This window comes from Takifugu flavidus, chromosome 1 (genome assembly GCF_003711565.1).
Source record: "Takifugu flavidus isolate HTHZ2018 chromosome 1, ASM371156v2, whole genome shotgun sequence".
Lineage (NCBI taxonomy): Eukaryota > Metazoa > Chordata > Actinopteri > Tetraodontiformes > Tetraodontidae > Takifugu > Takifugu flavidus.
In genome coordinates, this window is record NC_079520.1 from 2,707,549 (window position 1) to 2,734,240 (window position 26,692).

At 46.9% G+C, this 26,692-nt stretch overlaps 3 protein-coding genes across 6 annotated transcripts; all 3 read right to left on the reverse strand.

The window, feature by feature from the left end:
• Window positions 1-65: 65 nt before the first annotated feature.
• On the reverse strand, window positions 66-18,652 carry lats2 (large tumor suppressor kinase 2). Its single transcript, XM_057054825.1, has 9 exons — window positions 18,427-18,652; window positions 13,960-14,696; window positions 8,336-8,468; window positions 6,538-8,162; window positions 5,758-5,985; window positions 5,293-5,647; window positions 5,019-5,201; window positions 4,587-4,693; window positions 66-4,360 (listed from the first exon to the last, which is right to left on the reverse strand). Exons 2-9 carry the CDS (start codon window positions 14,323-14,325, stop codon window positions 3,809-3,811), a joined length of 3,549 nt encoding a protein of 1,182 aa, XP_056910805.1. The 5' UTR covers window positions 14,326-14,696; window positions 18,427-18,652; the 3' UTR covers window positions 66-3,808.
• Window positions 18,653-19,665: 1,013 nt separating this feature from the next.
• On the reverse strand, window positions 19,666-23,167 carry LOC130537818 (uncharacterized). 2 transcript variants are annotated; one of them, XM_057054878.1, is made up of 2 exons: window positions 22,902-23,167; window positions 19,666-22,068 (listed from the first exon to the last, which is right to left on the reverse strand). In XM_057054878.1, exons 1-2 carry the CDS (start codon window positions 23,077-23,079, stop codon window positions 20,762-20,764), a joined length of 1,485 nt encoding a protein of 494 aa, XP_056910858.1. In that variant the 5' UTR covers window positions 23,080-23,167; the 3' UTR covers window positions 19,666-20,761. The 2 variants fall into 2 exon arrangements, with proteins under 2 accessions (XP_056910858.1, XP_056910868.1); XM_057054888.1 differs by having other exon boundaries at window positions 19,666-22,011; window positions 22,902-23,165.
• Window positions 23,168-23,444: 277 nt separating this feature from the next.
• Window positions 23,445-26,692, reverse strand: ska3 (spindle and kinetochore associated complex subunit 3). 3 transcript variants are annotated; one of them, XM_057054855.1, is made up of 11 exons: window positions 26,468-26,692; window positions 26,337-26,398; window positions 26,080-26,251; window positions 25,567-26,008; window positions 25,384-25,442; window positions 24,843-25,039; window positions 24,590-24,745; window positions 24,314-24,496; window positions 24,178-24,248; window positions 23,948-24,081; window positions 23,445-23,846 (listed from the first exon to the last, which is right to left on the reverse strand). In XM_057054855.1, exons 1-11 carry the CDS (start codon window positions 26,580-26,582, stop codon window positions 23,689-23,691), a joined length of 1,749 nt encoding a protein of 582 aa, XP_056910835.1. In that variant the 5' UTR covers window positions 26,583-26,692; the 3' UTR covers window positions 23,445-23,688. The 3 variants fall into 3 exon arrangements, with proteins under 3 accessions (XP_056910835.1, XP_056910827.1, XP_056910843.1); XM_057054847.1 differs by having other exon boundaries at window positions 24,572-24,745; XM_057054863.1 differs by having other exon boundaries at window positions 24,572-24,745; window positions 26,502-26,642.

Below are 26,692 nucleotides of genomic sequence, written 5' to 3' on the forward strand. Positions count from 1 at the left end.
TCTGTCCCACCAGAGGTGGCAGTAAAATGACTCTTTAAACGCTGAAGGAAAACACAGAGTCCACATTGGTTAATTTAATTTATACATATATTTTACACACAAGGACCGTGAAAGCATTTTTACAAAATCTCAGTTCATACATAAATGTAAAAAAGAGATAGCTGTCCACATTATATAATCTATAATACTGCGTAGATGTGGATTTCTGAACATTAGCACAGAGGAAATCAAAGGAAAAGGGGGGAAGATACAAAAAAATATGTATATCTGTATAAATATAAACTCAAGAGTAACAGAATTGCATCACAGACAACAAGAGGTTCCTTAGTGTAAAAATACAAAAGTAAGTCTTGTGAAGAAACAGACTGAAAAAACAAATCAGTCAGAGATTGTCAGTCATCACTGTCTAACCAAAGTGAAAATGCAATACAGAAAATAAAACTCACACTCTTTAAGTAACTCAAACACCCTGCAGAGAGCCACAACTCTCCTCATAAAGCTTTTTTTCTCTTTTTTTGTGTGGTTAATAGTTTTCACAAATGATATTGATTGACAGTGCAGTCATTGAGAAGGTATAGAGAAATTAAAAGGACGTCTGGGGGAAGATGGAAAAGCGTGGCACCTTAATCTCACCGGACTGGGGAAGACACTTAAAAAATAAGGCACTTTATCCACGTTTGATCACATGATCAAGGCAGGAAAGTCACACGGCAACACTGGCAATATTTGCATGCAACAACCTGGCTTTTCCATGAATTTGAAAAGGAAGCTCTTTTAAATATTTACGTCCGATCAACGTATCTGAATCCAAAGCAGCTTTGTAAGTTTTAAGATCATTTGAGCTGAAGAACATTGTTGAAAATCAAAACACCGTTTCTGAAATGAAGTAGAAACCACAGACTTGATATAAAAAAGACGGATATTAGGACCTCTTCACAAGTGGCGCTAGCGCATCTCTATCGCCCCCTGGTGGCTGAATGCAAATGGCACTTTACCCCACCTCCTCTAGTTCATAAAGCATGTAGAGAGATAAAAATATATTCTAGGTATTCATCAACATAATCCTTCACAAAACAGAGGGGAGAAGGATGCAGCATGGTGGTGTTATTACCTCTCCACATTCATCAACAAATTTAAAACAATTAATGCACATATCCACAGAGGTTTTCATCGAAGGACAAACTATGAAGGTGGTGAACACACAGAAAAGGCAGGAGTTGTTTCTCTGGACGGATGACAGGTTCTGTTTTGATGAAAATTTGGTTGAGCTTGGAGGTCACGTGAGCACAAACACCGACAGTGTTCTCTTTGGTTGCTACCGTTCAGACTTTGGATGCAAAGGCTGCAACTTCTATTCATCACAGCATGTTCCTTAGACAAACTGAGCGATCAACTACACATCAATCCTTCTTATATAAAGTCAGTGGTTAGAACTGGGAAAAGGCACTTTGCAGGAGACGCTGTTATCTGCAGGTTGTCAAATGTATCAGCAGTTTCAATAAAGATCAGCTGTAGAGAATGTTAGCGACATTTTTTAGTCATCTTCCCCAGATGTAGCACGAAACAGCCAAAATGGAGCAGTATAAAGAGGATAAATAGAAGGTAATCTTATAAGATATATAAGGCACATTTACAGGACAGAAAAAAAACAAACCACACGTTCATTCAACTGTCAAACAAAAATAACGAAAACAACTGTGGAAAAAACATCCGAGTTTAGTTGAGAGATTAGAGAATTACCTAATTTTGGATTACTGACAGTAGCATTCTGATGTCAGTCACTGCAGTCAGAACACTGTTGGCACAGTTTGCCCGGCACAGAGATCCACTTTTACCGACCGTCAGTGATCGATCGAGGTTATTGATCGTCTGCTGGGCTTCAGGAGCTCCTCTGCAGAGCATGGCGCACATTCGGACATAAATCAACACTCCTGGTCAATATAGTGGGGAAAAACAACAACAATGAGAATAACCAACCAACTCTGCTGAAGTTTTGCCAAACACAAAATAGCCACTCTTTCCTTTTTTAAAATGCACTCATTCCAACCTTCCTCATTCCTCCTCTGCCTCTAAACTATTATCTACTCTGTTCCATCGCTTCCTCAATCGCATTCCTCCATCTGTATTCAGGACCAGCCTGGCTACACAAGATGGGGAACCTACATCCGCATTCTGGTTAAAAAAAGAAAACACTGATCATCATCATCATCATCATCACCGTCGCCATCGCCGCCCCGTCTACACACGCTCCAACATTCAATTAGAGAGGCACCAAACTCGCCACTTTCAAAATACACACGCAATAACACTTGTATAACGTCATATTAACCACAATATTAAGCAGCATGATGTAAATGATAACAGAAAATATATAAACCAATATATTTGTATACTTTCAGTACTAAACATTCAAAAGGATAGTGAGCATTTAGAAAACTATATAATGTATTTTCTAGTATTGCACATACTCACACCATCACGTTTGTGCTGTTACGCCCCCCCCCCCCCCCCCCGAGGAGAGGAGGCTGCTTTTACACGTTGCAAATGTGGGACTGATCTTTGCAAAACAGCCGGAAAATTCTGCACCTTAGCAAAGATCGAGTGCATGTGTGTGACCCATGCAGGCTCGGGCCCATCTGGGTCTGCTTCTGACTCCTCTCTCCTCGATTCGTATTCGGTTTCAGTCGATTTGACGGCGTGCGCCGCCCGAGCGGGCGAGCGAGCCGTAAACCAAACGTGTTATTTGATGACGGCAGGATTACACATCTGTTCCAAATGGTTCTTCGTTGCATGCCAGGCTCGCATCGAAGTATCTGCTTTCAATAATATATTCTAGAGCGGTTGGATCTTGGATCAGGACTGGGCAGTTTTAAAGACCGATCAAAAGTCCAAATAATCCCTGGGACGGTGCCGTTTGTGGATTTTGGAGGGGAATGGAGCTTTTGAAAATGTCGAGGTAAAAGTAGAAAAGTGGTAACACTTAAGAATCTAAAAAGGACAAAAGGAAAATTTGTAACAGCAACTTTTAGAGTTAAGAAAGATCAGGCTCCATGTTGAGAAAGAATCTTTGTCTGAACTGGCAAAAAGAAGGAAATGGAGCAGCTGTGGAAGATAAAAACCCATAAAAACCAAACACCTTTTCCCTCACACGCAGATGTCTGCTTAACGACTCTGTGGGTGAAGATATGTGATCTGTTCTCAGCCAAATTCTTGAAATGTCACTGCAAAAACATTTCTACGACTCAGCTTGAGCTCTGCTGGGAAAAAAAAAAATCCGAGTGTGTGCACGTGTACATGCGTGTCTCTGTAGCTTAATTTGCAGCAGCTGTGAAAGAGCCCATTCCATATGATCAGTGATTAAAATGGTTCCACTCCTCATGTGATCTGGATGTAAAGCCTCTCAGCTTCTAGGAGCTCCTAGAAAACCTCTGTGGAGGTATTCCAGGCCTCCATAAGACCAAGGGTGGAAGGAATGGAACAAAAAAAACAGCTGAAAGACCAAAAAGCAGCCCTTGAATTAAAAATATTGTCGAGAACTCAGACATCCTTACATTCCCAAGAACCATTTCCTGTTAACTCGTACAGTTTTGCACTGCAAACTGCACAAGCCTTTACCCAAATGCAGTCACATATAGAAACACTGTTCTTGGTCCTGGATCAGGGGAGTTCAGTGTGGACACACTTTTGATTCCACACGGTCAGTCACACGTGCCAGATATGCATAAATACACACAAACACATCTGTATAGCATGCACACCTCAACACACGCAGAAGACGAGCAGCAGGAAAGCTCAAAGACGAGCTGCTCTAGACATAGACCGGCTCGCATCCCTCCCCCTGCTCTCCATCCTCCTCTTCATCTTCCGTGTCCTGTTCTTCTTGCTCGTCCTCCTCCTCTGGGCCCAAGCAGCCGGCTCCTGTCACATGTGGCGACGCCTCGCAGGCTTCCGGGGGCTTCGGGTAGCGGAAGGGGCAGCCGTTGTCGTCAAAAAATCTGCGGAAGGTGAACTCGTAGAAGGCGTGCTCTGGGTGCTTCCCCTGAGGGGAGCAAAGCATGTCCAAAGTCCGGGTGCTGTCCCCACTGTCGCTCCACGCTCCGGGGCCACCTTCCTCCTCCACGGGGTCGAAGTTGGACGTGTCCATCGGATGGGCGATCTTGGGGCGGTAGGGGGCCGGCTGCTGCCGCAGGTTGCTGGAGAAGTCAATCTGGGAGAAAAAGGGGTGGGCTTTTATCTCGCCAGCCCCGTTGGCACCCAGACGATCTTCTGCAGAGCAGCAGAGGCGGCCGATGATGTCGATGGCCTCTGGACTGAGTTTGACTTGGGCGGGCACCTGCAGGGTACTCTCCCAATTAATGACCTGGGAAGAAACACAAGTTTAAGGGTGCTTCACCGCAAGGTTCCCTCAGCATCCCAGAGCAAGTTTAATCCGTCTCTCTGCTCTTTTCTAAGCATCTTTACAGTTATGAGTGAACCTGAGAGGTCAGACATTCTCCTTCCTGTTCCCCTGACTTGTGGTATTTCTAATTATTTACACATCTAGCACTTATTTGTTAGGAGGGGATTTTTTTTTTAATTTTACTGACCTTAATCTGAGTCTCAGTGGGTGTGGGAGCCAGGAAGGGCGGCTGTCCCACCAGCATCTCGAAGAGGATCACTCCCACACTCCACCAGTCACACAGCTGGGTGTAACCTACACACACACACACACACACACAGGACATTAATCTGAGACGCTGCATAACAACAATGCAGAAGTTCTCACTGATGCCCCTAATCCAGGCTTCATTTAATTTATGGTTGAGTCAGACAAAGAAAATGCAGCCCAATCCAGGGGATATTAATTAAAGTGCAAACAGTAATCAAATGGCTGTAGAAGCTTTTGTGAGCTTTTATTTTCTCCAATGACTTGTACAGCATCAACAAATAACACAACTCGTGGCTCTAGAAACCGCGGCTTGATAGTAAACAAGATATTGGGGGGATATCGTGGGAGAGTTCGTCCAATTTTCACCTACCTTTACGCAACAGCACCTCTGGTGCGATGTAGTTTGGCGTTCCGACCAGCGAATGAGCCAGGCAGCGCTGATGCTGACGATTGGCGCGCTGCTCTAGCGTCATCAGCCGGTCGCCACAGCGACAGTTGGAAACGTCGTCCCAAAAGTCGCTGGGCTCCATGCTGTCCTGCCTCACGTGGCTCCCTGGAGACATAAGAGGAACGGAAATGGAGGTAAATTCAACAAATACCAGACGAGACGACCAAAGAGTCATGAATTACTATAAACACCTCACCTTTCTGGTAATACTTGGAGTTGTGCGTCCAGCGGAATCCCGTACATAGGCCAAAGTCCGTCAGCTTTATGTGTCCGTCCAGATCAATGAGGATGTTGTCGGGCTTGATGTCGCGGTGGATAAAGCCCATCTTGTGGACGCTCTCGATGGCCAGCGTCAGCTCCGCCACGTAGAAACACGCCAGGATCTCGGGGAAGACCCCCATGCGGATGAGCAGGCTCATCATATCTCCCCCGGGTATGTAGTCCATGACAAAGTAGAGGCTCTCTCGATCCTGGAAAGAGTAGTAGAGACGCACCACCCACTCGTTGTCTGCCTCAGCCAGGATGTCGCGTTCTGCTTTCACGTGGGCCACCTGTACCAACACCCACAAGTATTGTTGCACATTTACTCATGTCACGATGTGTAAAGAAACAAGAGTAGGAAAATCTATAGATGCTATGAGTCCTATAGGAGAGAACTCGCCTGATTGCGGTTGAGGACGTCTTTCTTCCGCAGTGTTTTCATGGCATAAAGCGCGCAGGTGTCCACCTTACGCGTGAGGCACACTTCCCCAAAGGCTCCTATGCCCAACGTCTTGATTTTCACGAACATAGACTTGTCCATTTTGGCACGGCGCAGCCTGTTATAATTGGACTCTTTCTGGTTCAGCATCTTCCTCATCTGTTCTTGTTCCGCTTCCGAAAGGCCGGCCTGGGCGGCAAAAACAGGGATTTAGTGAACACTGTCGCTCAACAGGAAACCTCCCGGGACCCTTTCAACGCACCATAAACGATCTATTTTATTTCTCATTAGCGTGAGTAATCCTGCGGCATGCTGACCTATGAGCTAATTCCATTCCTGTCTGGGGTCGCTGCCATCCGTTTAGCTCCTCTATCACTTTAAAAAGGCAAAGTCCAAATTTATGGAAGAGCTCATGGAAACGCGAGTGTAAATTTACAGACTTTCTATGCCGGGGAAAAGGTCTTGTCCTGCGGGCAGATTCGTTGAATCACGATGTCTGGCTTTACTGGTTCCGATCAATCACCTCTTGAATAGTTTAGTCCATTATTAGCTGAGTGTTTGCTTATTACTCGTGACCTTTACATTTTTAACAGGGGAACCGCTTCCTATTGTACAGTCTGCTTGGAAATACTATTCAACAGGAGAATATTGTGTCTTTATTTCCAACATTACATTCTCTGGTGTGCCTCGATCACGTGATCAGTGATGTCGTGTTTGTGAGATGGAGGCGGACGATCTTACCTTGGACATCTCTTGCTCCAGCTGAAGCCTGCGGTTCAGTTTCTGGTTGTAGGTCTTCATCACGTTCTCGATGTGCTGCTCCATGTAGAACTTGAAGGCAAAAGGCGAGTAAGTCTTGATGCGCGACTCCCTCTTCTCCTCGTCGCGCCCATTCTTTCTGACCGGGACGGGTGACGTCTGGATTTGCTTCTTGTCTTTTACAGTTTTATCGGTTTTGTCCGTCTTGCACATCTTCGTCTTCTCTTTCACCTGATGGCTCTCCTCCACCTTCCCGCTCCCTCCACTGCCGCTGCCGTGTGTACTTCTGACGGCGGCGTTGCCGATGTCCTGAGCTCCACACATGGCTCCGGCTGCTTCCAAGCCCCCCGGTTCTGCAGTTGGGCCGGGCATGAGCAGGTTTTTGGGATAAGGGGGTGGTGGGCAGCGTGGCTCCTGAGCCGGCTCAATGGGGTACGGTTCCTCTGCCATATAAGCCAGAGGCTCGCCGGCATCCTGGGTCTGAGCGGCCATCCAGCCAGGGTGACATGGTCCCACAGCCGTCTTGGGCTCTGGCCTCATTACACGGATGCTCTTGACTGGCTGCTGGATTGGGGGGGACGTCACAGCGGTGATCGTGTTAGGTGGGCCCAGAGAAGGATCTTGTTTCCCAGCTGTCGGGGGTGCCGTCAGAGTTGGTCGGACGCCATTGGGCCCAGCAGAACGGCTGTTGAAGGAGTTGGTTCGGCTCGGGACACGAACTTCACCCCTGAATGGGCCTTGTGGTTGGGGTTGCCTACCTGGCGGGGCCCCTTCAGGGCCCGGAGGTCCAGCCCAGTGGTGTTCATAAATGTCCAGGTTAAGACTGGCCCTGGACGGCGTCATCAAGCCTTGGGGTATGTCAGAGAAGTCAGGGCCCATGGCTGCTACCCCTCCCGGGGAACGGGACATCAGGTGAACCTGGTGGGAGGTGGGGCTGGCCTGGCGTGGGTGGGAATGTGGGGGCAGGTACCGGTTGGCAGGATACCCTCCACCCCCTCCAGCTCCTCCTCCCCCTGGAACATTCTGACCCATGGCACCTTTCCCTTGCATGTTAACGTAGTTGTCTGGGGGTGCCATGGGAGGCGGTGCCATCTTGTTCTGAAAGGAGGCGGTCCGCTTCACTCCATAGCCTGCAGGATCCATCATGTGTGGCCTGGCATGGCTGTAGTCATAATGTGGGCCTGGCACAGGGCCCCCAGGAGGCTGAGGTTGGAGCTGCAGAGGCTGCCCAGGAACATTGTAGCTCATCATGGGCCCATGCTGCTCCATGCTACCTGGATAATTCTTCTGCTGGGCTCCTGGAGGGTACATGGTATTGGCCGGGTTGCCCTGGCTGCCCATCACCGCTGGATAGGTGCCTAGAGTCGGGGGTCGACCCATGGGGTTTCCCATGGCCGGTCCTTGTGCTGAACTTGTCGGTGGCATCATGTAGTTCATCACAGGGGCAGAGCTCATGTAAGGTCGGGAGATCTCACCATCGGGGGTGTATCCCGCTGGCCCCTCATACATAGGAGCCCCCATCTGGTGGTATGGAGGCATGGCCCCTGCTTCACCTGAGGCTTCTAGGGAAGGTCGGTGGTCCATCGAGTTTGGAATGCCAGCTTTTCCTGAGAAGACCAAAACAAACTCAATATATTTTATATATTCTGTGCAGGGTGGGGGAATAAAAGCAAAAATCAAGAGTTTCGACCATCTACTAGTTTAAAAGTCATTTTTTAACCCCCGCATATACTGATGTCGCACTAGTACATCATTGCCAAGCATGATTTTTTAAGGTCACCTGGTGACGTCTGCTTGATGACGCGGACGATGAGCTCGTTGCGAGGATCAAGGTAGCCCATTTTACTGATGTACTCCAGGGCTGCTTCAATGTTCCGGCTGCCCGTCTGCTTCAGTGCCCGCACTGCCATCTCCTGAGGAACACACACGAGCTCAGTCAACCGAAGTGCAGGCTGAGGAATTCCAATGAAATGGAGTAAATTGATAAAATTATTTTAAAACTAATTGAAAAGGAGTTGAAATAACATTTTAAAAAAAACAGTCGGTCTAGCACCTGCATCCTCTCTACTCAGGGTCACATACCAGGGGCTTCCTGTGCGTATCTCAGCATCACACACACACACACACACACACACGCGCACACACACCATTTCACTGACATAATACATTTCCTAGCATTTCCCAGCTTTACCTGACCCATTACAATCACGACTAAATGTCCGTTTCTCCTAATTTTACCTACTTCTACTGTTAACCCACAAACCAAGTCGTAACCCTCAAACAACCCTTTGAAGATATGCAAAAAATGTCCCCACATTGTTGGTAAAAATGGAGATCTATCTGCTAAGGTCTAGCGCGTACGACCTTTGGGAGAGATTCTTGTCTGGGGTCCAAATTGCCTTTAAAGGAATTTCCATCCATCATAAACCACCACCCAAATTCTTAAAAAGGCTTCCATGATTGATAGATTTTTGTTTGCAGGGCCAATGACGTTCCACTCAATTCATTTTTTACGTATCTCCATCTTGACTGCGACACAGGGTAATCAATCGTGGCTCCAACAGGTGGACCACCGTAAAAGCCCCAAGGTATGTAGGTCATCTATGCGAAAAATGTCGGTTAACCACGTCTAACCGATGACTGAGATGGCGGCCAAAATGGGGGGGGGGGGGGGAGCCAAGCAAAGCATTCCTTTTTCTAATTTGTGACCTTTTATTAAATTATGGCAATCATTCCCCTTTTATTCATGAAGAATTCTCTCTACAAACGAAGGCAAAATATATCGAAACACAGGAAAGCAAGGAACCTCTGCAGGTGTCAGCGCACAGAAAGTGCAGGTTATTTTAATAAAATAATAATAATCTGCCTTCCCCTCTGTGATGGAGAGACCCACACCTGGGCGAGGAAATCCCCTTCAATGGCACATGGCCTCGGGGCAAAAACATGTCAAATGAGGCCTCAGCCCATCTGCCACGACAGAAACAGCATTCATGTGCCCGGGGACGCCATGAATCCTCCGGTTTACATCGGAAACTTCCTCCGCATGCAACGCTGTGTAATAACAGTCTCAGCTCTGCTCCCAGGCGATTAAAGAAACGCTGCTGCTGCATTTCTCACCGAACTTGCCGAAGGTAGCGACATTATTCCTACTTTTACATCTTTATGATAGCCTCAAGACCACCGCATTCATAAATCACTCAGCAGCTGAGTTTAAATGTCAGGTGGTAAGAGAAAGCAGCCAAAACAGTAAAATAGCATTTTGGCACCATGCTGTGCACGGATGAAAGCGGCTTCCTGACGATCTCTGGAGGTGTTATCTGGTTTTTTTACATTTTCTGTGTGCTGCCATACAAAGTGAGTGTTGAGTCGAGCTTGAGAAGGGCTGTAACGTTCATTAGTTTAAACATAAACGCTTTTAAACGTAAAGAAATGACCGACCTTCTGCAAAGGTGGGAAAACCCTAAAACCTACTTTTTCCACTGTGTGGAATTTTAGCGCCACTGATTCCCAATTTTCAGCTATTTCAGCCGGATCCATTTGTTTTTGAGGAATAAATAAAAGGATTTAAAGTTGGGCGATGTTGTGACTGACGACACACCAAGCTTTCAAAGCCAGGAAATGCCAAGGCTTCATGCTTTCTATGCCTAAAATAATGTGTTTGTGTGTGCGCGTGTGTGTGTTGGGTGTGTGTGTTTGTTGTCCACAATATGCCCATACAATTATGAGGAATACATTACTGCATGCAGCACTTGTGTTGTTTTTTTCTGCTTCACTGCATTCTTATGCACACACCAAATACCCTTGAGTCCAAGCAAAACACACACACACACACACACACACACACACACACACACACACACACACTGAAGTTTACACATTGTTTCCTGCGAGTGCTTGTATGCGTGTATCCGCTACATTCCTGCATGGACAGGCGAGTGTGTTGCCCAGTAATGTCCCAATGTGTCCTTCCCACCCTCGGCCTTTCCACCTCGTTTGCTTTCCTCCTGCTTTTTATTAAACATTTCTCGCTTTACCAAGGTTGAAACAAATGAACAGCTTGTTTGAGGTTTGTGCTAAAACACTCCAGAACAAGAAAGATGGATATTTTATTCATCTCCAAGGGAAATGCAGACAGAAGCGTTGAGGCTGTTCTGAAGGGGCAAACTCAAAGATAGAAAGCCAACAGTCAGAGACAGGCGGGGCCACAACAATTACTGGAATTATATAATGATACGGATTTGAAATCTTAAATCAGGTTAAAGCCGCCTTGAAAGCATTTATTGTGTTAAAAGTATAGAGTGAAAAAGCCTGGGAGAGAAAAGATAAAATAAAAAAAACCAGAAATGAATATTATGTTTCATAATAGCTGAATCCATTGAGCCGCTGGGGGCTTAATTAAGTCATTTGCGACCTACACCAATTATTTTTTTCCACGCCCTGATGCAAACAACAAGGAAAACAGGGCAGAGGAAAATTGCAAAAAGAGAGTAAGCTTTACAAAACCACAAAAAAATGTTCAATCCATCTGCAGAGCCCTCTGCTGGATGTACAACCTATCACTGATGGAGACACAAAGTGGCCGCAGGAGAATGTGTGTGTGTGTGTGTGTGTGTGTGTGTGTGTGTGTGTGTGTGTGTGTGTGTGTGAAGAGGCGACCACTGGTGACAGATGATCCCCGCTCACATGCCTCAACCCAGGAAGATGGAATTCAAGTTATTTGCATGTTGGATGGTGTCTCTCATCTCTCATTCTCTCCATCAAAAATACCCAGCCCACGTTTGTAACCTTGTCATAATGGCCGTGGGACGCGAGCAGTCGAGCCCCCCTCCCCGACAGAAACTACTGTGAAATATGGAAGTACAGGCATTCACACACCACCGTTCTCTTTCTGTGCACCACAGTAAAAGGTGCTTTTTGATATTAGTTGTCTTTGACCCAATTCTAAAACACATTCCAGCACAAATGAAAGCCATATGCAGGACCTTCAGTATCCAGATGGGATGCCAAGAGGAAGGTCTACGCATCGTTTCCGCAGAGAGTGCCATAAAACCCATGTTGTCTTCCTCCGCCCATGGATAGCAACGCGCTACACGTTCCCACATAGACTAAACCAGCGCGTAGGAATCTTTTAGCAAGTGATCGCAGTCCTCTATTACACTTAAACCATTCACAGTAACACACACTCTGCTTACATGTCAAGTCTTGTTAGCTTAATAGCTACATAAACACCACAGTGTTTGTTTGCACACGAGCCGAATGCTCCAATATGTTAAGCATGCACTGGATTCCTGCTTGGTCGCACATACAGTAAGGGCAGATGAGAAGTTTATGGAAGGAAATTGTTGACCGCACCCCTGCTTCCCGTTATTTATTTTTCTTCTCCCTGTCATCTCAATGCATGCCATCTACACCCCCCCTCCCTCCCAAGACATTTCCTTTTGTGAAAAAGAAATTACGTAACGAGCCGCATTGCTCCGTGATTTGCAGCCTAGAAAAAGGGACAGAAGTAGGACGACAAGGTTGATAAGAGTTGGGCACAGCTGAACTATGGCGGCCATGATAACTGTGGAATGCTTGAAAAAAGGGGGGAGAAAAGCTTAGTGGACTAAAATGGAGGTCATCTGTCAAAGCAAGTGTACCGAGAGACAGATTTTCTCAATCGTCAGGATGAAGCTTCAGAAATTAGTCATTTTCAAACGTTGAGCAGGTCTGGCATTTTAATTGTTACATCGTCATCGTCAGGGCGAGTTCTCTCAGAAATGAAGGTATATTATTGAACTCTGTCAATGCTGGCATTAGCTACAGTGTCATGACTGAATCAGGAAAAAAAGGTGCATTCCTCATGAGGGTGCAGCGTCTGACAGATCCAACACGGGAGAGGAGCGAGGCGACACGCTGGGCGGCGTCTCAGCTGTAGTGGAGGGGAACTGCTCCACCCTGCTGCCGTTATGTGTTGGCATCCTGTTTGTATTGACCTCAACCATTTAATACACCATGCGGCAGCTTTGCAAGTCGACGGGTGGAGGAAACAGCTTCTTCTGATGACCGTGTACGTGCCCCTCGTGAAAGGTTCGCCTTTTTCCCGTCAGCAAAAACAAATACGCTCCATGCGACGCAGGGCATGTGTTCGTTCATCTCTTTTTATGCCTCTGCCTTTCCCTAAACCTGCTATAGGAGCCTGTCACTGCTGAAGGAAACCCACTATGAGACCCCCCTGGAACTAACGTGATCAATAATAGTCAATATTTTGAATATGGAAGAGCTAGCACACAGGCAACCAGAGGCAAGTTTGTGGTTTGAGATACTTTAGCGATACTATTGGGTTGGAAAAAATGATGGAAAAGAAAGCGTCTCTATTGTGGCATTCAGCTTATTCTGCCCGTTAAGGAGAAACCCATCACAGGAAATGACAGATGGAGTGGGTGTAGTCAAGCATGTCAACAGTGTTTGTGTATTTGAAATTCTAAAGTTAATAGAAGGTAGTGTAATTTAAAGAGTAGCACATTTTAAAATGATTGGAACCAATGATATCTGGTTTAGTCGCAGAGCTTCCATCAGCAGGGGCAGCCTCATAGCTTCGCTCGAGGGTGGAGAATTTCTGTGCATAGGCTTGAGCCAAGCATTCTTCACGTGCCGAGCTCCATTCCAGGCCCTGTCCTCCAGCCCTTTAACTACTGCTGCATCAAAACCTGAGAGGGAACGGCTGTAATTTGGGATGAAAAGCTGTCCGTCTCAATTTGGCTCTGGATATGCGCCTCGTTGGGAGCAGGCAGAGGCCTTCTGGGACCGTTTCTGCATCAGTTATCAGAGGGAAGATGAATTATAGGATGAATTTGGCTATTTTATTCAATACAAAGGTCTGCATAGTAGGATTTTCAGGTCACACCCCCCTTCGGCTTCAGGGGAGTGAAGTGACCCCTGATTAAGAGCATCCACATGAGGTTTCTGAGACTGGAGGTCAAGTGGACCGGGTTGGGGGGGGAGCTGCCCATCCACACAGAAAAACCTTCCCTCCTCACTTTTCTTACGTGTGGCGGTAGCCATGCGTTCCTTGAGCGGAGGGCCAGGGGGAACGAACACCAAAACAACGCGGTTGAGAAACCCACCTGACATTTCGACACCTCTGCGCTCTGGCCCGTGTTACGTAACCACGGGACTGTGCACTTGGCAGAAAAGCCGTATTGTGTTACGCCTCGGAGCGTGCGGCCCTCTTGACTGCATCCATTAGACATTGCTGGCCGAGGGAGGCAGAGCAGCTTCAAACATCCCAGAGGAGTGGAGTTGAGCAACCCACCTCTGGTTCTCCTGTGCTCCCGATCGTTATACATCACATGCACGGCGACCAAGGGGAACATAGTATACACGCGTCATGTTTGCACCTCATTTGCATTACAACACGCTCACCTGGTCGCAGCCAGCGTTGACCAGCTCTTGGAGCATCTGCCGGTTCACCTCCCCGGCCCCCGCGGGATGTCCCGATCCAGAGGACGGGCCGGACTCGTTGGCAAAGGGCATGAGGGACCTCCGAATTTCTCTCAGGGCATTCTGGTAGTTGTTGAACTTCTGCGGTGGACGGAGCTGCTGCTGTCGGCTGGCCGCGTCTTTCCCGCTTTTGCAGTCAGCCCCTCTGCTGCCCTCCGCCCGAGAGCTGCCCCCATGCAGGGCCTGGCTCACTAGCTTGGCTGGCTGCTTCAGACCCTCCTTGATCTCCTGGAGCCTCTGGCGCGTGTTGCCCACATACGGGGCAGCAGGGAAAGTCTTGGGCCTCATGGCCTCCGTGCCCAGAACAGGCACCTATTCTAAAAAGAAGCAACACACACCTAAAAAGTCCCTCTCCCGGACCCACCTGGAGATCCCCTAAAAGCTTCCTGGCTGAAAAGGATCAAGATTTCAGGATCAGTAGAAGCACAGGTTTTCTTCCGTTCTTCCTGGTCACTTTTAGTTTTTTTCCCCCCTCTCCTTGCTACTCAGTTTCTGCCTCTGAGTTTCTGATTCCTGCTGATGCTGGTGGAGTAGATGAAGTGTGGTACTACAGGCATTCCATGGCGTGGCTTTCAAGGCTCAGGTTCCAGCTTATTCCAGGAAATGCAGCCAGTCACGAGGGCACAGCGGAGCCAAACCATGATGCAGCCAGTGTTCGCCTGCAGAGGAAGGAATGGAGTCAGAGCATGGTCCTGTGGTCATACGTGGTGTTTTCTTATTTTCTAAAATTAAAGTCAGCACTGGGCACCTCGTAGTTGAGACAGTCGAGATATATCAAAGCGAACCAGCAATGTAAAACCCCCCTTTTAGAAAGACAATCACAAAACAGGTTGAAAGACATAAAACAGCACAGATTTTCTGCTGAAACAGGACACGTATAAAGACTGGTATTTTGAGTATGTCAGCAATCCCCAGCCAGAGTTGCTGCTTATGCTGAATACATGGCGCAATAACTGCATCACATCTGCATCAACAATACCACTCCAGATGTGTAATGTGGTTTCAAAGGTTCTGTAATGCGATAACCCTTCAGTTAGTGGGGGGGGGAAGCCTTGCAACTGCATAGTTTACATAATATTAAACATATTTTACAGTTTACGTGTTGCGTCATTTTAGAAGAAGTTAATGCGATTAGCTGCTATCAGCCCATAGTTGCGCTTTATGGCTACAAAACATGACAAACAAGGATCAGGTTTCCGCCCCGTACAACTTAAGTTAAAATAAATATCAGCACTGATTCATGATTGGGGAACGCGAAGGGTTACCAAACAACATCCAGCCCCTCTGCACCCCATCAATGCATAGCTGTGGTAACAAAAGTCAGCTGCAGTCACGGCATACTTGTGCAGCATGGTCATCAGTAAACACCCCAGTGAGAGTGCACAGCTCCAGCCAGGGGTCAGAGCAAGTCAGCAGCCATCAGTCTCCCTGCCTGTGATGCTCCTCTGATCAGGCGTCTAACGGCGTCCGACAGGGCGGTCTGGAGGAACATGCCTCCACATTTTCACACACAGACGCGACTCCTCGGGGCAGACGGAGTGACGTGCGGAACAAATGCACATGTTCCTGTCAGAGGGCTCGCGTGAGGCTTTCGGTGCGTTACAGAACACGGCAATAAAGAGTGTTACAGATTATAAACACTGGCGGGGGGACTCAGTTTCCCTTAAGATGACGTAACATCATCCAAAATCATCATTTAAGAGCCGATTTAAAGAAAACTTGGAAAGGTAATGTCTCCAAAATCAACCGGTGTGTGGCGAGGATTTTAATCCACGCTTCAGGTGGATGACCTTTGTTATACAGGTGATCTGACCTGAGCTGGAGGCGATCGTCACACGCTACACGTCTACCCAAAGACGGAGTTAAAAAAGTACCTATTGCCTCCGGGAATGCCTTTCATTTAAGAACCCATCAACAGTCTCGGAAGCAGGGACAGAAATAACAGTTACTATAGCGCCCGATATAGCTTGCCAGTTAGCTCCTGTCATGCTAGAAGCAAAATAAGCCGGGGAAACGCAGAGGTCAGGCGCTGGTGGTCAGCAGCACAAGAAGCCACTCGCAGTAGAAGAGTCCGGCCCTGCCCACATAACCTCCATCCCACAGGAATACCAGGAATACGCAGCAGGACCAAAGTGTCCATTCGGTCAGACACAATCACAGCCTGGGAGACATCCACACGCACCCAACTTTTAAACGGCACAGCTGTCCGTTTCCAGGAATGTCACCAAAACACACGACGAAGCCGCTCGTCATCACCACCTTCCCTGCTCAGATACCACCTGCTGCTATCGGGGTGGGGGGGGGGGGGGGGGGGGGGGGTTTATAATGCATTGAGAAGAAAGTACAAAATCTGTAGCCTGAAGCTTCCTTCTTCAAGAGCAGAAAAGAGTCTTTCTGTCTTTCCAGCACGCGCTTAAAAAACTGGCATCAGGGCATTTCACTAAAATATCCAGACATCAATTAAGCGACGCCCCCGCCCACCTTCCGCCCTGGAGGACGCCCTCCTTTCTAGGTCAGGTCTAATACAGACACAGGCCTCCCTGTTAGACAAAAACATCTTTTTCTGGGCGGTGGGTTAGGGAGGGGCCGACGGTGCCAAGCTTTATAAATATTTCCCCCATCTCTAAGATCTCTCTCCTCCATTCCTGTGATGCTTTAGGCACCCGGTCTGACTGATGAGCATTCCATTCCACAAGTAACTACAAGTAAACCCATACCACTGTTGAATCATGGGACAGTCTACGCTAACCAAAAATAAACCCAAGAAGAAATAGGAATTATAGGATCTCTGTCTGGAAATAAGCTTTAGGGGTCAAGTTCTAAAACTGTGCTGAGACATTGCAGCCACAGTTCAGACAGACGGTCTCACACACAAGCTTAGATACTGAGCCCAAACCTTCAGTGCATCATCTCTTATCTTTACTGACTCAATTAGACCACATTCAACAAGTCTGCCCTCAAAATGCTTCCAACACTAACAAAAATGTGTCAGAAAGCTCACATCATAAATTCCACTATTTCCCAGTTATTTAAACTGGACGCAAACCACATGCAGTTCCGTTGACGGCCACTAGGGGTTGGCTCCATAAAAACCGTCAACTTAAAAAGCTTTTTCTAATTTGCTCGGGTCTTAATGTTGCTGTGGGTTGCAACAAGGCACAAAGTTTTAGAGTTGTCCAAGAAATTCTGAATACTTTCTTTCAATACAGTGAAATGACAGATTTGCTTTGCCATCTCGACTGACACCTGTTCTGCTCACCTTGGTTGGTGGCAAACAATAAACCCTTAATGCCTAAACGGTCCAAAGCCAACATCTGGCAGCATCTGTTCATCCGCTGATATTTCCCCTCATTGTGCTGAGGTTCTTCCATGTCAGATGCTTCTGTCCGACACGATAAAATCCAGTTGATACCACAGACAAATTGTTGCTCCGCCATAATAAAGGGATAATAACACTGATTGCTCTTTAAACGACCTTTAATTAAAAGGGAAAATGCCGACAAGAACGAGGAAGAAAGTGTGTTCCATCTCAGCCACGTGAGATGTGAAGAGCCCAGACACTTACAAATGTAAAAAAAATGCTGGCAATTAAAATGAGTGAGGAGTAAGAATAGAAAGAGTGTCTGTCTGAGCACACATGAAACATGTGGTTGGATCAGTCCGGCCATGTGGGTCTGTGCCTGGCCTGGAGAATTCTACAATAAAAAAGGAAACAATCTGCAGAAAATCCTGTCTCTTCTCTTCAATCCAAACCGACTTGCATGCGTTCTCCGCCGCTGTTTTTAGTGTGAAAGCTGAGGAGATACCAGGGAACATCTCCAGGGTTTATTTGGAGGCATGCTTCTTCACAGCTTACATTTAACCCCATGCCGCAGATGGTTTGACACACAGCTCATAAAGCATAAAAAAGACCACATAACGTTTCTGCATAAAATGTTAGCTCAAATCAAATCTGGCTGGGGGCTCCGTGGGGTTCCCTGAACTGTGGGTTTCCCGGTGCAAATGCCATTAAGTTCTCAGTTATTTTATCCAACGTGAGGCACCAAATGATGCCTTAAACGTTTATTCTCTTCACTTATGTACTTAAAGGTTAAAGCCTGTACAAAATGGTGTCTGTGTGGTTCAGTCATGCTTGGGGCCCCCGGACATGGACACATTAGGAAACCCCTGTATCAAGGTCCCATGGCCTTCCCAACTGTAATCTGGACTGGGAGCGGGACCACCGGGACATTCGTCTGCAAGAAGGGGGACGAGAGCCCCCTCAAAGGGACTCGGAGCGAGAGGAAAGCCTCCTCTTTTTGGTCGTTCGGTTACTTTTACCTCAGCAGCAAGCCGTGGAAATAAGGTACACTACCACTCCCCTCCCCAAAAAAGTACGTCTCAACTTACCATGTGATAGAAGGAGTAAGAAAAGGCTGGATTGCGGAGTAAATTCCGACGCCGCACAGAAACAACGACCGCGGCGGATCGGCTGTGGAGGTCAGCAAAGACGGACGAAATGGGTAAATATGACGAGCCGAGCCTCCATTTTCTCCTCAGAGTCCAGGCAGGATAAGAAATGCAGCACAAAGTTGGACACTCGCTGCATTGTTAACATTCCACAGGTCACGTGAGGGACCGACGCACGTCAGCACGGAACCCAAGATCGTCTCCTGAGAGCGACATTCCACACCATGGCATTTCCATTGGATGGTAGTTTTTCTTACGGACCACAGCGACTAAGGACGGGAAAACTGGTAGATTCCATCGGGCAGCGTGGAAAGAGAAACGCATGTGTAACTGTAGTTAAAAAAAAACGTGACGTAAAGAGTGTATCTCGAACTAACAGTACCATTTACGTCAAACATTTTTTGACACTATATCGATCTTCCGATGACATGTTGAGACGCAATCGTAAAATAGTAGGGCTGTCTTGTTGACACAAAAATGAATCACACATTGTAGGCAGAACCTTTTTAAAAGGAGCAGAGTGAGAGGTCTTTCCTCTCTAAACTCTCTGACCGCATATATTCCAGGAGGAGCTTCCTCCAATCCAATTCTCTCCTCTAAAATCAGTACATTATATTGTAGCTCCCCTCTAGATTCCATATAGTCCTAATGAGTGAATGCTAATTAGATTTGTTATTTTGTACGGGTGAGAGCACGTGCATTACCAACCCAACTACGGTCAAACACGCCAACTTGGTAAAGAGGATTTATGTCAACCTAGAGCCTCTCTGATGTGTTAGATACATTAGCTCCTGGATGAAGAAAAAAACCCTCTTGCATAAGTGAATGGTTTTCCTATTAGATTACAAGTGATTTCAGGCTGCTAATAGTCTCTAAGATTTGTCAGAATAGTTTTAAAAAAAGGTTCGACATCATCTGTTGGCTGTTCTCCACTAACGAGCAAAAAGGCCTGAGCATTTGTAAGGTAGTTCGGTTTAAGGAATGTGTACAAGAGTAGCCCGGGAAAATGTGGATAAACTCCACCGAGAGACATTGTAGGTGGACAATGACCTCCAGCAGTAGAGGAGTGACCACAAATGAAGTGGAGCGACATATTTCCATGTTTAAAATGACAGGTGATGATGAGGAATTACACACAATGACAACACACTGAAGGGACAGTCTCTATACAATGAAGCACTCAGTTAAACAAGGTGTTTATTTAGCCTCTTAAACAATGCTGCAGTGTGTGAGGACAGAGGGAAAAAGAACAATCAAACTCTAAATGCCTCTGAGAAAATAATTCACCATTAAACACTTCCCTTCAGAAATCCCCTCAATGTTGAAACAAAGTAAGAAGTTTGTCTTTTACAGTATATGTGATAATCAACCAACACACCTGGGGGAAAAACCCACCCAATAAGTAGTAAACACTTATATAAAAGCTTGCCTCAAAATAATAAATTACAACTCTTGAGCTAGAAATTTAAACAAAGCACAGGGGAATGAACGCACCCCACCAAATGCCTCATTGAGCCGCGCTGATTCATTCCTGGCCTCTGGAGAAAAGCGCTCAGTTTTTAAATTGATTTAAAGTATAAACTGGAAATCACCTGGATTTTTTTCTCCTACAGAAACAAACTAGATCCTTGGCAATGCTAATGGTCTAAGAGTGACAACATGTTGCCAATCATCCCTAAAGTGTCCTCCAATAATGCCTTTAAATTGTCAAAATAATGACGTATAAATATAGAATAAGACGTTCTGAGCTCCTTGGGCATATAATATTCTATTTGTACTGGGTGGCCTGCCCTTAAGAATAGAAAAAGAAGCAGCTCTTTCTTGCTAACAACCACAGGGAGGGTGAAGCGAGCTGCTCTAGTGTTTGAAAAGAATAACGTTGAGACTCTAGCATGGCACAGGTCTGGATTAACTCCCTTTATAGAACCCAATATTTACAAAATGCTAAAAGTACATGTTATTCACACAGCTGTCATTTGAAGCCTGTCAATTATAACATCTCCCCACATAAGTCTGTCTTTCCTTTCCAAGCTTAAGATAAAAAAAAGAACCCATGTCTCAGCAGCGTGATCTCTGCATTGAAGATAAACGCTCTTATCTTGAAGTACAGAACAACCTGGACAGCAGAGACACACGTACTCAGTTTGTTCACGAGCGTGAATCAGTTGTGCTGATACCTGCAGTCTTTACACAAGGATTGAGGGGACAAACATGGCATCAGCTCCAGAGCAGTAAAGGGAAAGAAGAAGTTGACCGGCAGGAGCAACAGACTGGATCACTCTAGCGGAGCGGCGGAGATGCACAGGTTGTTTAAGGCACAGGCTACTTGCACAATCTTATCAAAGGTCGAGAGGTTTGACGTGCGCTCAGAGGCCGAGGTGAAGGCGCTCTCGATGGGGCCCGTCAGCATGGCGTACCTCTGCTTCACCATGGAGATCACCTTGTCCACGTGCCGCTGCACGCTCGTGCTGTCAGACGACGCATTAGCCGGCGGCGAGCACTCTGAGCTAGCTTGTGCGTCGCCCTGGTAGCTGCCCGCGGCTTTAAACCTTGCTCCCCGGGCGGCCACGGAATCGGCAATGTCGAGGTCGCGGCTCGCCAGCACGACGTCGCCCGGGAGAAGCTTGCAGAGGAGGCCGCAGCCCTCTGTCAGGCTTTTATCGCTGACGTTTCCCAGCGCGCCTCTGGAGACAAACGTGACAACACCTTGAGGAGCCACACCTATCAGATACTTTAACACATTACAACCCGTCCCCGCCCGCTGCTGCTGATGGTTGCCCCGGGAAACTGGCTCCTCGAACGGCACCGTGAAGCAGTCGATGATGACAGCGCAGTCGGGATGGGAGGAGCGCAGAGCCGCGGGGAGGTTCTTCCGAAGCTCGGCCCGAGAGGGCCAGAACACAGCTGTGGGCACCAGTGTGGAGGACATGATGCTGACCATCTGGTGCACTGTCCTCGTCACTGTGCTGACCTTTACACCAAAGCGGTAGGCCAGGTCTTGATTGCGGAGGTCCAGGCGGAGCCGCATTAGCGTGAGCAGCAACTGCTGGAATTTGGAGAGCTTAATGGTTTTCATCCCGTCCATGTGAGGTGCCAGCAGCCACATGACCGTCTCCAGTACAAAATAGTTGGGCAAACCTGTGTAGAACCTGACCTTTTCCGCATCGTTCTTCAGGGAGCTCTCAGAAAGGGACATTTTCTCCACCGACTCCCTGAGTGTCTGGTTCTCCTTCTTCAGGGCCTTCAGGATATCATCAAAGTTCACCTGTGAGTCCGATGTGTGGGAGAACCGTCCTTTCTTGCTGCCGCTCAGGCATTCGTCATCCTCATCTTCGTCAGTGCTGAGGGAGGAGGAAAGACTTTCCTCCACGATGGCTTCCTGTTCCTTCTCCTTGGCTCGCTCCCCCACCACAGGCCTGCCCTGGCCCTGCAGGAACAACAAGGCATTGGCAGCCTCCACCCGAGCTTCCTGCTTGTCCAGGTTTTCTAGAGCACCTGGTTCTTTCATCTCTGGGCACATTGGAGCTGTAGTGAACACAGAAGGAACATAATCTGGGGAACGTGGATTCTTCACCTGTTTACCTACATACAGAAATGGAACATGTAAATAGGAGGAAATGGAAAAACAGACTTAGCCCCAGTATGATATTCCCCTAAACTCTTAAACACAAAGTGAGATTAAAATAAAATAAATTAAAAAAAAAAACACAACTTAACAGAGAGATGTGAATTATTACAGTGACAGGATGATGGAAAAAGACCATGTGAATTTTCTAATAAATGCCAGGGAAATTAAAACAATCGTGTGATACCGTAGTAAGCAGCATGTGCTGGAAAGAATCCAGACTGGATAAATACCTGAATTCTATATGACCTCCCTTTTCAAGAACACCGCAGAAAATGTGGCTAGACACAACCACATTACAAATATTTCCAGAACTGGTTATTCTGCTAAGTGTTCAGAGACCATTCCGATTGCAGCAGACACTATTGTAAATAAAGCTGACTCGAACCTGTGATTTGTTGCAATCTGCAGATACCTACATTTGAAAAGTGATCAATTGTAGCTGATGAATCAAGAAAACAAATACTGAATTTCTATTTGAGGTATTTTTCCCCCAAAATAAACTGATGCAAAAATATAGGGGGTAAGAGTCCAGCACTCATGGAGGGGGACCTGCACTAAAATGTGTATTTTACTCCCGCATGAATGTAACCACGATGAATGCTCATCAAAACATTACTTCAAGAGTCGGCAGAAATGGAAGTAAACTGTCCGAATGCGTATTGATGCCAGCCGCGTTATTTACGCCAAACATTGAACTAAACCCAGAAAATACGCATTTGTAACCTTTATTCCTGTGACTTGGGTCCAAACATTCACAGACCGCGTAGCTGCTGCACTGCATCCGTACCTGAGATGAAATGTGTGCTACACAGCCGACTACCGTCGTTCGGCACCCAGCCCGCTCGGTTCACGGCAGCTATCCAGCGCTGCTTCCTCTCCGGGTCCCGGGGAAAGCGGTAGAACGATAGGGTGGTGCCAGGGGTCCTTCTGTTCCTACAGCCTGCCACCACACATGTGTGAACCATAGTAAGGCCACCGAGGAGCGTGGAGGTGTGCGCTGCTGTCTGCTTTGACTCCCAAAATGGCGGCCGATCACAACGTAGGGGGAAAAACTGCTGGCGCGTCACCAGCATCCAGCGATCCTATTGGACAACTCTTCGGTGACGCCACCGGAATTGCAACTCACGCGCTCCCCCAGCGTAGCTAACGGTCGGAAAACAAACGAATTAGTGGCGATATCGCTAAGCGATAGGTGATAAAGGATATATGTATTATTCTTTATTTAAGGGGCAAAAGAGGACCTATCCGTTATTCACAGACGTTAACCTGTTCAGCTTTAATGTAACTTCACTTTTTGACCGTTGTCACAGCGACGTAGATGCTACAAAGGTGTAGACAACGGAGCTTTTAATATTCTGCTGAAACTCAACTTTCGTGCGATGTTACATTATTTTATCATTTGTATTATTGACTATAAAACATATTTGTACTTTATAGATATATAATTTAACGCGACAATAAGATCTATCCACAATTTAAACAGTACTTTAGTAAATCTGGTTCCTCTAGTCAAAAGTTCTTGTGATTTTTTTTTAGATTAACATCCGGAAAGACTCGGTTCGGACTCGGAATCTTTAGCTGTGCACGTTGAGTTTATACACAGAAGTGTTTTTGACTCCTCCGACGTGCGTCAGCCTCTTCAGCTCGGTCAGACAGAGGATGTAAACCGGGGTCTTGGTTCCGGCGTTGATAATCCTCTGCAGCTCCTCTATCGGAAACTCCTCCCTTTCTCCTGTAGAGGGCAGCAGAGGATAACCCGATTACGTCAACCTTCACGTTCCTGGTCAGAAAAGTTCAACAATATCCACAAGAAGTGATTAAATGAATCCGCGCCTGGGTGATCTGCCATGAATGTGTTGATGTTGTGGACGGCCTGGTTGAGGTTGTGCAGAGTCGTCAGTTTCAGGTAGTTGGGGAGACTCTGGAACTCACTGTCCGACACCATGGAAACCGCTTTGTGAAGATCGCTGGGGGGGGCACAGAGAACAATATTTTGAATAAACCAGGTCGGGAAGGAATATGGTAATGATGTGACCATTCAGGTCAATTCTGAGTTAGTTTACATCTTATCTGTGCGGATGTCTGGTCGTGTCGCCATCATGGCTGTCTTCTTCAATTGAGCCTGAGACACTAGCTGCCAAATAAAAGACACAGTCACCAAAACACAGGTACGACATGATTAGAGATAATCTTACACACCTTACAGATGTCCTGGGTGATGGAGCTAAGGTCTGGCATCTCTGGTGTGCTGGGGTCTTCCAGTTCCATCCTGAGACGAGGTGTCCCCAAATTGAACTCCTGGGTCCGTCCATCCAGCTCCAGGCCGTAAACCCTGCTGAGCCCCTCATGCTCACCTCCGTTCTTTACCACATTTGTACTTTTCTGGAAAAGAAGTGCCGGAAAAATGGCAGACTATAGCAAAGTGTTGCAGTGTGAGGGTGTATTTTATCGTCTAACCATTCGTCCTCGTCTTACACCGTGTAAAGAGTTCGCCAGAGCAGACTCAAGGTGTGGCATGACGGGCATCTGCTGTTCCTCCACACCGGCGAAGGACATCGACCCCTTGAGAGGGGGCAGCAACGGGGCAGAAACATGGCTACCGTCACTAGCTTGTGCGCCGGTGGGCCCCAGCTTTCAGGATGCGTGTACACAGGAGCATGTTTAGGCCAATGTGTCCGTGGGTAATGCAGAGAACATTTCAAATGGGGCAGTGGGAAATTCCTCTGACCTTTTTAGCACTGACCAGGTGCTTCAGATAGGGGGTTTTTAGTGCTGGGATCTCTGGGGTGGTGGCCGTTTCTCCACGTAGGGTTGCAGAGACGGGCGTTCCGTTTATTTGTGTGGGTGGGTCACGAGAGCATTTCGCCTTTTTGATTTGGAACCCCGGAGCACTTAATTCAGGCAGCTCCGGAGACTCCAAGTCGTCTGTAAAAGAGAGAGAAGAAATCTGATTGACTTGCACTTCTAATGTTACTATTTGTTTTACATTTTCAAGCAGCAGACGTGTCATAAATTATGTGTCGTACACTGATAAAATTAAACTGCCTCTGGGAAAAAAGACATTTTATTTTGGGTATTAACGGAATACAAATAAATGCCAATATGCAGGAATTAAAGAATCAAAAGAACTGTTTTTCCTGATATTGTTAAATTACAAAAGACAGATTAAGTCAAAAAATATATACGGTATATCTACTACTATGACACAACTGTGCAGAACAAATAAGGTCCACAAGAGAATAACTATCCTACATCTACAAGTTTCATACCTTTGACCTGTAAAGTCTCCAACTTTAGGTTCACAGGCACTGATATGTCCTCTATTGGTCTATAAAAGACAATCGTAATATGATGCACTGTTCCAGCCTTAAAAGGAATATACATTGTAATGTAGCTGTAAATGTAGCTTTCTATTGCAAACAATAACAACGACCAGTTAAGAAAAGAAATACCGTTGAGGTTTTTGAGCGTTCTTCTTGAACAGATCCATGGTGAAATCATTCAGCAGGCACAGGGTGGGTTCTGAGATAGCAAATTCTTGCAACTTGGGGGTCTGTGGCTCATCATCGTCCAACCACAGGGCACATTTAGGAGTTACCGGCATCGGTGGAGGCCCAGGCGTCCCGAACGGCCGAGGCAGGCTAATTTGAGGAGCAGGCGGCTCGCACCAATCAGACCCAGCCAGACCTTTCTTTAGGACCATCTCGGATAAACCAAAGTCGGAGAGCTGCGGGGTTCGTAGCCCATCGGTGACAGGCGGCCGCCCATCCACGGGAGGTGATGTGGGCTGAACATCTCCAGCATCCTTCGGCTCATCCTCGTCGCTTCCCCCTCCTCCTGTCTTTGCTTCATTCTCCATCTTATCTTCAGTAGCTGATTCATGACAATTTGTACCTGCAGGAGAAAAGGTTACAAGCACAAGATGTACCAACATCTTTACATTAATACAAGTCATCTATACTTACTGGCTGGTTTCTGGGTGTCTTTTTGTCCTTGATAACCATATTTTTCCCAGCGTTCCTTCAGTGTGTGGATGTCTTGTGAGATCCTCTCCTCCATCATTTTACATTCTTTAATAAAGCTATTCACCTCCTTCTCCTTTGCTTTCTGCTGTACCAGCTGTTCCTGAATCTGCCCCTGAGACCACAAAAACACACCTGATTAGTGCTCCTCTTAAAATGTGCATAAAATACCACATTAGCCACATGTAAGTGTGCGTTACCTTTAGGTTGCCGACGTCGCAGTTAACTTCGTGGTAGGCTCGCATCGCCGTCGCTGTTGTGTCTGAAATTAGAACTTGACATGAAGCATTTGGACCAATTCGCGAACATTGTCGGGGCTGTTTTGTCTCACCGGTGTCATCCTCACTCTTTCGGCTTTCAAATACCTGCTGGAGCCTCCCAGTCTCCGATTCCAGAGTCACCGCCAGCTTCTTTAACTTGGCGAAGAACTCCGCCGTCGGGTCCATTTCCAGAAAAGACTTTAAACCAGCCGATAAATCCTTTTTAACAAACCCTTTGGACGGTCTGTTTATGTATTCGGTCTGGCCAACTTGATTTTACCGCCAATGGAGGCATC

Coding starts and splice junctions, on each gene's coding strand:
- lats2 (XM_057054825.1), bottom strand. CDS start 14,325: ATGAGGCCCAAGACTTTCCCTGCTGCCCCGTATGTGGGCAACACGCGC. Junction 5,202..5,292: donor CTCCAAGTATTACCAGAAAG/GTGAGGTGTTTA, acceptor TTATGTCTCCAG/GGAGCCACGTGAGGCAGGAC. Junction 4,694..5,018: donor AGAGGTGCTGTTGCGTAAAG/GTAGGTGAAAAT, acceptor GTGTGTGTGTAG/GTTACACCCAGCTGTGTGAC.
- LOC130537818 (XM_057054878.1), bottom strand. CDS start 23,079: ATGGTTCACACATGTGTGGTGGCAGGCTGTAGGAACAGAAGGACCCCT. Junction 22,069..22,901: donor TAGCACACATTTCATCTCAG/GTACGGATGCAG, acceptor TTCTGTATGTAG/GTAAACAGGTGAAGAATCCA.
- ska3 (XM_057054847.1), bottom strand. CDS start 26,582: ATGGACCCGACGGCGGAGTTCTTCGCCAAGTTAAAGAAGCTGGCGGTG. Junction 25,040..25,383: donor GGAGACTTTACAGGTCAAAG/GTATGAAACTTG, acceptor TCTCTTTTACAG/ACGACTTGGAGTCTCCGGAG. Junction 24,082..24,177: donor GACATCCGCACAGATAAGAT/GTAAACTAACTC, acceptor TGCCCCCCCCAG/CGATCTTCACAAAGCGGTTT.